Source organism: Gracilinanus agilis, chromosome 4 (genome assembly GCF_016433145.1).
Source record: "Gracilinanus agilis isolate LMUSP501 chromosome 4, AgileGrace, whole genome shotgun sequence".
In the NCBI taxonomy this organism is placed as follows: Eukaryota; Metazoa; Chordata; class Mammalia; order Didelphimorphia; family Didelphidae; genus Gracilinanus; species Gracilinanus agilis.
The window spans coordinates 362,520,134-362,530,840 of NC_058133.1; the positions used below are offsets into that span (position 1 = coordinate 362,520,134).

Consider the following 10,707-nt stretch of genomic DNA (forward strand, 5'->3'; position numbering starts at 1 on the left):
AGGAAGGAAGGAAGGAAGGAAGGAAGGAAGGAAGGAAGGAAGGAAGGAAGGAAGGAAGGAAGGAAGGAAGGAAGGAAGGAAGGAAGGAAATTAGGAAGATGTGTGGTTTAGTGGAAGTGGTCTTAACCTAGGGCCTGTAAACCTGGATGGGTGATGCAACTTGCCTAGTGTCACACAACTAGTAAGTATCTGAGGTCAAATTTGAATTTAGGTCTTCCTGACTCCTGGCCAGGTGCTCTATCCACTGTGCCACCTCGCTGCCCTAGACAAGGCTACTAGATAACATATTAAATAGAACATTGGGCTAGAGCAGGGGTGGGCAACCTTTTTGGCCATGAGAGCCATAAACGCCACATTTTTTAAAATGTAATTTTGTGAGAGACGTACAGTGCTCACAGCGCGCTCTCATGTAACAGCGCCTGAAAAAAAATAGACTTTATGGCTCCTGCAGAAATAGCCATATCTGGCCCTCAAAAGAGCCAGATATGGCTCGAGAGCCATACGTTGCCAACTCCTGGGCTAGAGTCAAGAAGACCTGAGTTCAAATCCTGCCTCAAACATTTACTATCTATGTGATCCTGGGTAAGCCACAATCTGGGAGTCAATTTCTTCCTTTATAAATGACCCCAAATGTCTAAATCTATGGTCCTAGATGCATCTATCCTCTGATTTGTTTGAGCCCAATAATTAACGTCTTATTCTTTTATCAGTTCACATTTTAAAAAAAAGCATTTTAAGTACTTTTCTTAAAACAAATCACCTTTAGAGACACTTCAAATACTATTATTCCCATTTGATGTGTGAAAAAACTGAAGCTCAGAGAAATTAAGTGCTTGCACACTGTCAAATGCCTAGTAAGTGATAGAGCTAGGACTTGAACTCAAGCCTTCTCTTTTTATTCTACCACATTATGGTTTAGAATTTGAAAAACCAAAAGTTATGCATAAGGTTTTACATAATGAATCAATATTTGTTTTCCTTATTAAATAGTGTGAAAGAAAGAAAAATGGAGACTTATTTTCAAGTCATACCTCCTCTCCCCTTCTCCTGAATGATATAAAGTACTCTGAGTAGGATAGAAAATGGCCAATATAAACTATTATAGGGACTTCTACAGCTGTTAGCAGCTGTGCATAACTCTAAATAGCTCTTTTCTACTTATTTCTTCTATCCCGTTTATTTTATCTGATTGTTTGTGTTCCATCATTTAATGATGTAGATATGCTAAAGAGGTACTGTAAGCAGCTCTAACCTCAAGGCAGAACCCAAAGTTAAACGTTCAAAAGAAGCAGTTGCACTTCTGAAATCCACCATTCCTACACATCACAGCTTGATTTATTGTTTTGTTGATTGTTAAGACTTAAGAAAGTGTGAATGATGCAGATCAAAATTAGAAGTGTGGGGCAGCTAGGTAGCCCAGTGGATAGAGTGCCAGATCTGGAGTCAGGAGGACTTGGGTTCAAATCTGGACTCTGACACTTAATAGCTATATGACCCTGGACAAGTCACATTTAACCTCAATTTCCTAGTCCTTGCCATACTTCTTTCTTAGAACTGATACTAAGATAGAAGGTAAAGATTTAAAAAAAATTCAAAGTATAAGTGTATATGTCTCGTTAAGCACATACCAGCACTATCAACATTGCTTGAGTTCAGCAGGAATGCAATAGAAGGGTCAGGGGATGAAGTCATCACCAAACTGGGGGCCTGGTAACTGGAGGATAACACTACTAATAATAGTGGGCAGCTAGGTAGCCCAGTAGATAGAGTACCAGGCCTGGAAGTTGGGAAGTTCTGAGTTCAAATCTAGCTTCTGACCCATATACCCTTGGGCAAGTCATTTAATCCTGTATCCTTTCCCATCCCTACTAGCCTAGCCTGGCCCTTGCCCTTCTGTCTTAGAGTTGTTATTAAGACAGGAAGTAAGGGTTTTGTTTTTAAAATAATGATGATAATAATAACAGGCAGGTATTGTAAAGATTAAAATTAATATACGGTATTCTAAGTTACATTTTATAAAGTTTATTAATAATAACTAAAGTAAAAAAAAAAAACTAGCTAACCAAGCTGTGATAGCAGAAAAAAAGGGAGCCAAAAGGCAGAGTTATAGCCAACTATATACAAAATATGACCACGCAATGTGGTGGAGAGAGTAAAAGGAATTCTGGGAAATACTAAAAGGAATTCTGGGGAACATAGTTCAAAAGATACAAAATTTCCACTTATACAGCATGGAGAGTCTTAATATTTAAGTACTTCTCATCCATTAATTCATTTGAGCCTTGCAACATGCCTATATATAATAATGTTTTTGTTTTATTCATTTTCCTTTGCAAAGTCATTCTGGAGCCCCGTAATAAAATGAAGCATCCATAGTAGTTGGAGCACTGGATAGAACGTTGGACCCTAAGTCAGTTCAAATCTAACCTCAGATACTTCCTAACTGTGTGACTCTGGGTAAAACATTTAACTTCTATCTGTCTCAGTTTTCTAATCTGTAAAATGGGGATAACAAGAGTACTTACACATCATAGAATTATTGTGGGCATAAATGAGGTAATATTTGTGGAGCACTTTGCAAATCTGAAAATGCTATATAAGTACTAGGTATTATTTTATAGATTTCTTTTCTTTGTTTTATGTTTTCATACTGAGAAACTCTTGCACACTCACTATCCTGGCTCAATCCTATGTCAGTGGAAGTCTTAAATATTATCATATCATCAAACTTTATGCAATCATTATTTGTTATATTTTGGAGTGATTGGTGGAACTTCTCTTGTTGCTTTTCCAGTTTTACCCTTTCTGAAACCATTTTTGACAAAGGTTTCCAAAAAGAAATTAAACATTTTGTGCTATTCATTACAAAATGATAAAATATTCCATATATATGCTAGAGGATCATTATTTAATCTATATCTTCATGGGGGGGGGGTAAGAACTATTTTTCTAAATTAGAAAGGCTAAATCAGAAAGAAAATTTCCAAATCAGAAAATCTAAAATCATTGAAATCCCTGGTTTCTAACTGCATGTGTACCCTTCAGGCAAATGGGTTTTTTTCTGAAGTGGCTTTATTGGCAGTGTTTAAGTAATTGGACATTTACACACCTGCCTTGAGATTTTAGCCTCCAAGTGGGAGCGTGGGAGTGGGAGGACAGCCCATGGGGCCAGAGCTCTCTGAAATATTCTGAGACTGTCCCAGCAGCATACCCAGCCTCCTCTGCTGTGCTGAGCAGACTCAGACTAGCCTCCCTGAGATTACATGGCCTTGGAAAGCCAGACTAGCTATATGCAAGAATGTTCCAGGAGTGAAGTCAGTCTTTTGCCCCACCTACCCCTTCCAGGCTCTCTCCCTGCTATCAATCATTATCTTCACCTTCCAGGTGAAGGGTGCTCTGCGGTGTCTCAGGTGCAGCCCAGGGAAGAAAATGAACTAATTCATGTTACAGTGATAGTGACTCACTTACTGTGTCACTACTTCCAGGAGTGGATCTTTTCATTTCAAAAGTGGGTGATTACCAACTGGAAGTAAAACTCTAAAGGAGCAATCTCAGCCATTGAGGCGATAGGTTGAGATACTTTATAGGAAGGTGGTCTTAGACCCTTTCAAATAATATCGTTTCCATTCAGCTAAATTCATTGAGCATTTACTAAACCTTTTATTGAGGGGAGCTAGGCGGTGCAGTGGATAAAGTGCCAGACCTGAAATCAGAGAGACTCATCCTCATGAGTTCAAATCCAGCCTTAGGCATTTACTAGGTATGTCACCCTGGGCAAATCACTGAACCCTGTTTGCCTCAGTTTCCTCATTTGCAAAATGAGCTGGAGAAGGAAATGGCAAACTACTCCCGTAATTTTTGGCAAGGAAACTCCCAATGGAGTTACAAAGAGTCAGACATGACTGAAACAACTGAATAACGACAACAGTGTTGAGGTTGTTCTTAGGGTAGATACAAAGTTTATTCTATTTTATTTTATTTTAAAACACTTACCTTCCGTCTTAGAATCAATACTGGGCATTGGTTCTAAGGCAGAAGAGCAGTAAGGGGTAGGCAATGGGAGTTAAGTAATTCGCCCAGGGTCACATAGCTAGGAAGTGTCTGAGGTCAGATTTGAACTCAGGACCTCCTGTCTCTGGTCTGGCTCTTAAGTCACTGAGCCACCTAGCTCCCCCCAGATATGAAGTTTAGAAAAAGAAAGGTTAGTAGAGTAATAAGACACCCTCATAGATAGCCATCCTCTACAAGCTAAGTGGATACATGTAAAAGAGCAAAGAAAAAGGCTGTGAGACATATGTGTATATGTATGTGTGTGTGTGTTGAGATTGTGGCAGTCAGACAATTAGCATTTTATTAAGATCCATTATGTGCCTTGAATAGATCAGTGAAGCTTTAGAACTAGAGCCCCAAAAGATCTTAGAAACCATCTAGTCCAACTCCTATTTTATGGTTATTTTTCAGTCATTTCAGATGTGTCCAACTTTCTGAGACTCCATTTGGGGATTTTCTTGGCAAAGATAATTGGTGTGGTTTGCCATTTCTTTCTCCAGGTCATTTTAAAGATGAGGAAACTGAGGCAAAGAGGGTTAAGTGACTTGCCTAGAGTCACACAGCTAATAAGTGTCTGAAACCAGATTTGAACTCAGGAAGGTGAGTCTTCCTGACTCCAGGCCTGGCACTCTATCCACTGTATCACTGTGGTGCCCTGTTTTACAGATGAAGACATTGGAACCCAGTAAAGTTAAGATGACCTGTCCAAGTTCCTACTGGTAGTATCAGAGATAGGAGTTGAACCTAAATCCTCTGCCTATAGAGCCAGAACTCTTGTCATTCACTGTACCAAGCTGTTTCACAAAGGCTGCCTGAACTGGGTTTTAAAAGATGACAAGAAATTCAAATGGTAAACATGGGAGAGAAAACATTCCACACAGAGGACACGTGGCATCAGTCACTTTCTCTAATGTAACCTTCTGGGAGTCTGAAGGCTGCCTGGATTCTGTCAGATGAACTTCATCACCTCTTGTTCCCTGATGTCCAGTAGGGAACCCAGTAGTTCCTTTCAAATCCCAGTGGCCTCAGCAAAAACCTTCTAACATTCAAGAAGGCTGTAGGTACTCAGTAGATAGAGAGCCAGGCCTGGAGACAGGAAATCCTTGGTTCAAACTGAGCCTTAAACACTTCCTAGCTACATGACCCTGGGCAAGACACTTAATCCCAATTGCCTAGTCCCTACCATTCCTCTGTTATGGAACCCATACTTAGTATCAATTCCAAGACAGAAAGTAAGGGTTAAAAAAAAAAAGAGCTAAGTTGGTCCTTTCTCTCTGAAAATGTCTCCCCTTCCACCAAGAGGGGACAGTTGAATTCAATGAGGCACTCTTTAGAAAAGAGAGAGCCCCTAAGCTTCCCATGATGAATGGCTGTGATGAGAATTTGATGAGATAGAAGACTAGGCAGGCTAGTTAGGGATCACATCAGGAAGGTATAGCAGTTCTGAGAATGGGAGTGAAAATTACAGCCCAAGGCCAGGATCAAAGTTCCCCAAAGATTCAGGCAAAAAGGGAAGGCCACTTATAAAATACAAAATGCCAGGCAGGTCAGGGCTTGTTGGGAAAACAACTTATCTCTCACATGAAATTGCTTTGTCTCTGAAATGCTTCAGAGAATTCATCAGTGCCCCATGATAGACTTCTTTAACCAATTAGGTCCTGCTCTGCCAACTCACCAACATCATTCTAAGCTAGGGAGTGGTCCAGAAGTGTGTAAGTTGGTTAGATATAAATGCAAAAAGAATCTTGGCCAGTGAGTTATCAGAGTGTGGTTTAGATTTGCTTTTGGCTTCAGGCAAGTTTCAGCTAAACTGAATCTCCAGTGGAATGGAGTAAGCTCCTTGAGGGCAGGAGTTTACTGGTTTTGTCTTTCTATCCCCAGGATCCATCTCAAAACAGACAGTCAATAAGTGCTTGTTCAGTTGAATCTCTAGGAAAGGGCAGCATCCCTCTTCCTCCCTGACACACTTTAACCATTTTAGCCATGGGTCTCTGGCCTGGGCCTGAACTATCCTGGTAGAATATTGTCCCTCCTCATCTCTGCCTCTTAGATTCTCTGGCTTCTTTCAATATTCAGTTCAAGCCATCTCCTTCTCAAGACCTTTCCTAGCCCCCTAAGGTGCCAGAGCCATTCCCTCTAATGTTACTTCTCATCCACTCTATGGATCTGGTAAGTGTCTGTTTATATACATGTTATCTCCTCCATTAAATAAAACTCTTTGAAGGCAGGGACTATTTTTGCCCTTTTCTATACCCCCGGTCCCTACCATAATGCCTGGTGCACAATAATGCTTGTTAGTTGGTTGTTTGCTTTTTGAATTTTACATGAGTCAATTTTATTCTATTTATACTGTTCAGTTATCACGTGACAAATTTTACAAAAAGTACAAAAAACCTCATCCATTTTCCAAGGCCAGGTCAAAGCCAAGATACAAAAGAAGAGACAAAATACGACCAAGGAGCCCCAGGATCTCTTCAGCAGCCCCACTGCTCTTCAGACAATGTACTTATAAGGCTGTAAATATTATCACAGGAGTATCTCTTGTCTTTGTAGTGGCTACAGAGCTCCTGTCGGGGAGGCCTTTTTAGGTCATTCTGTCTTTTCTTCTGAGGACTGAATGAATGAGGGAAAACTCATCTCAATCTATTCTATCTAGTTGGTCCTACACCATGCTTAATATTCCATCCAGCCATCTACTAGGACAGCTATCCAACTTGGGCATCTTAACATCTGCCCTGCTTCCATGGATGGCCCTCCTCCTACCATTCCCACCCTGGTTCTCGTGTTTAACAGGACTGAACAATATTTGCTCTGAAATTCTGAACTTGCTCTGAAATATTGAAAAATATTTCATTCCAGAGTACCATCTCTACTTGAAAGGCAAATGCCCTATGACTCCGTTCACCATCCATGTGACTTTTGAGACCAAAACATCCTTCTTCTGGCCACCACTTCCCTATATGTATTGTCTTCCTCGTTAGAATGTACAATCCCAGAAGGGAGGGACCGATACGTTTCTGTATTTCTTTCCTCAGCACCTTGTACGATGGGCAGTAAATAGTGGGAGCTTAATAAATACTTGTGTTTTGTTTTTTTTTTTAAACCGTTCCCTTCCATTATTATTCTATCATATATTAAGTGTCAATTCCAGGGCAGAAGAGTGGTAAGGGCAAGACAATCAAGGGCTAAATGACGTGCCCAGGGTCACATAGCTAGGACATCTCAGTTCAGTTTTGAACCCAGGATCTTCCCTCTAAGGACTGGCTCTCTATCCACTGAGCCACCTAGCTGCCCCAAGAAATGCTTGTTGAGTTACTGATCCAAAGAGGTTCCAAGTGGAATTGGTTTGGGAAAAACTCAAAACAACAATAACAACAATGGCCAAACCCACCAACATATGGAGACTATATAAAGGAAGTCAAATGCTTTCCTGGCATCTTGCATTGTCCAGGTCAATCAACATGAAGGGAAGTGATGAAGGGATGCTGTCACTCAGTAGCACAGGATAGTGTGGGGTGCTTGATATAATTAAAGTGGGACTTACATGGAACGTGGTGATCTGGCTCTCCTGGGCCTTGGTACTGACAGTTCCACGGAGCATGTGGAAAAGGATCAGGAGGCAGCATCTGTGCACATCGCGGGTGCCTCTGAGGTCCAACCTGGACAAACTCTCTGGACCTGAGAGGCCTGGGGAAGTCATGGAGGTAGCACCCAGATATCAGGGGCAGGGGCCTTTCCAGCTGCCTGACACCCAAGACATCCTGAGGCTGGGAGTCATACCCAGTGTCTACTGTGGGCAAATCCAATGGCCCTCGGTTCCCAGGGGGCTGCTGTCTGTGCACATTCTCTTGGCTCCTGCCAGGGGAGTCTGCTGATGCATTAGGTAAACTTTGGTCTGATTTGCCTGAGTCATGGCCAGTGTCAGGAGAAGCTGCTGAAAGCTGAGATCCCAGCTGCTGATTTCGTTTTTCCATAAATGAAAACGGATGCTCAGGGGGAAGTGCTCCAACCACTGACTCACTGGCAGCTGAGGAACTAGAAGGGAATTCTTTCCTGGGATCTGGGTGTCTCTTCCAGAAGCTGTATTCACACTCCTCTAGGATCTTTTTACGCAGACATCTGTCCTGATGTTCTACAAGCCAGTGGTGGTGGTTTGTGGGCCCTTGGGCCTTACTGGAGGGGGAAGAGTCTGCTGGAGGAGTGCTGCAGGCTTCCGGTGGGCATGAACCACGGTGCGCTGTGCTGCCACCATTTGGACCAGGTGGTTCAAATTCCTCTTCCAGGGAAAATTCTGGGAATAGTTTCATCAGCTGAATTGGGTAGGGCTCAGATTCATCCACTTCAACAGGAATGCTTCGGTTCATTCTAGTTTCTGAAACAAAAAAACAGAACAAAACATAAGATTTCAGAATGGACATGTTTCTTGTATTTCACCTCTGAATACAGCTTTGAGAGGCATCTTTAATGATCTGCTTACACTTTAGTGTTATACTTCAATAATAGCACCACCCAAAGAAATCAGCCTCTCTATATCTTTACATCAACTAATGAGAATTTATTAAGTGTCTACTTAATAAAGGGGCAGTGGCTCAGTGGCTAGTGAGGCAGGCCTGGAGAAGGGGAAGTCCTGGTCTCAAATTCTGCCTAGCTGGGTGATCCTGGGCAAGTCACTTAACCCCAACTGCCTCACCCTTACTACTTTTCTGTGGTAGAACTGATACTTAGTATTAATTCTAGGTAAAAAAGTGTTGACTAATGCCACTGAGGATACAAAGACAGGTATGAAACACTTCCTCTTGCAAATAATTTACATAGGATTGTACAAAGTGTAGTCAACTGATAAATTGTTGTTTGTCCTTCATTTTGAAGAAGTCCATTGGAATCACAGGGTGATGTCTTGACTTGCATGTGATTTGGATTTAAGTGAGGCAGAGTTGCACAAAGTATTATTGAATTAGGAAATGCCTCAAGGAGAAGATCATTCTTTTGTTGACTAGCTTCATGAGTCACTATGGCCAAACTAATTATTACCTAGTAGCTTATCCTTTAGTGATTAGTTTCTCGTTTATATATCATTTTAAGGTTTGCAAATTTATATACATTCTCTCATTTGAACCTACAAGGATCCCATGAGATAGGTGCCATTATTATCCCCATTTTACAGATGAGGAAACTAAGACAAAGAAATGAAGTACCCAGGGACATGTAGCTATTAAGAAATCGAGATAGGAATCAAACTCAGGACTTCCTGATTCCAAGTCAAATACATTTTCCACCATTTCACCTAATGTTCTCTACTTAGCTAAGCTATGTGGAGATTAAAATTAATATACAAAATTATATAGCTAGTTTATACAGCTAGTTCTCAGATGAAAGATAAACTGTGTTGTTGGGCTTGAAACCTTTCCAGCTTGTTTGGTAGTAATAGCAACAATAATGATAATGAATTAAGAGTATTCATGATATCTTAAAATCAAAGTTGAATAAAGAAAACTTTTTTTAAAACCCTTATCTTCTTGTCTTAAAATCCACACTAATATCATTCCAAGACAGAAGAGCAGTAAGGGCTAGGCAAATGGGATCAGAAAGTGACTTGGTGACCTAGGAAGTATCTGAGGTCACAATTGAACCCAGGTCTTCCCATCTCTAGCCCTGGCACTCTACCTAGCTGCCCCTAAAACACACCTGTGCAGTAGTCCACAGAACACTTAATATAAAAGAATCAGACCAATAGAAATAATAATTATGATGGCAATTTGTATAGCACTTCAAGATTTACAAAGCATATTATAAAAATCATTTGATCCTTGCAACAGCTCTGTGATATTCCTATTTTACTGAGGGGTCTCAAAACGATTAAGCCCAGGGTCATACAAATAGTGATTGCTGGCATAGTCTTAAGAGCTCAGGATTGTCCCCACACCCCAACAAGGGATGAGTGTAGACACTAAATAGAGAATATTCTTAAGGATATAGTTTCTTTTTTTTTTTTTTAAAACTTTACTTTCCTCCTTAGAATCAATACATAGTATTGGTTCCAAGGCAGAAAAGCAGTAAGGACTAGGCAATGGGGGTTAAGTGACTTGCCCAGGGTCACACAGCTGGGAAGTGTCCGAGGCCAGATTTGAACCTAGGACCTCCCATCTCCGGGCCTGGTTCTCAATCCACTGAGCTACCCAGCTGTCCCACAAGGATATGGTTTCTAAAAAGTAAAACCAGTGTGCGCTAGGGAACCAAATCTTAATATATGTGGATTCTGAGCAGTTGTACTTGGGCTGATTTTCAACCTAGAAAGTAAATGAACTAATTCAGTTGGACTCACCTGTGATTGAAGTCATTTTCCAATTTGAGTGGATCAAACCACAGCACAATCAGTGTTTGGAGTGTCTCACATGTGCTTGGAATCCATAAAGAAAGAAAACCCTAGGTGGGTGAGAGAGAGAGAGAGAGAGATTGAGAAAAGGTCATTGTGACATTTGCAGTCTTGATAACTTTTTATAGGACATGTCCAATATAAGCTGCTTAATTACTCCTTAATCACTTCAATAGAGGCAGCTGCCACCAGGTATTCTAAGCAGTGCTAGCATGGACAAGTTAACTGAAATGCATATATTTTAGCAGGCAATCTCTCAATATTACTTTCTTCGCAAAAATACA

The 10,707-nt window shown here is 41.0% G+C and overlaps 1 protein-coding gene across 1 annotated transcript in view; it reads right to left on the minus strand.

Moving 5' to 3' along the window:
* The window catches only part of TRAF3IP2 (TRAF3 interacting protein 2), a 44,426-nt gene extending 34,038 nt beyond the window's left edge, over positions 1 to 10,388 (minus strand). Inside the window, exons 1-2 of the mRNA XM_044675412.1 lie at positions 10,373 to 10,388; positions 7,595 to 8,422 (exon numbers count right to left, since the gene is read on the minus strand). Of these exons, the coding sequence (XP_044531347.1) occupies positions 7,595 to 8,422; positions 10,373 to 10,388 (844 nt within the window). The remainder of the gene's footprint in view (positions 1 to 7,594; positions 8,423 to 10,372) is intronic.
* Between the last annotated feature and the right edge of the window lie 319 nt (positions 10,389 to 10,707).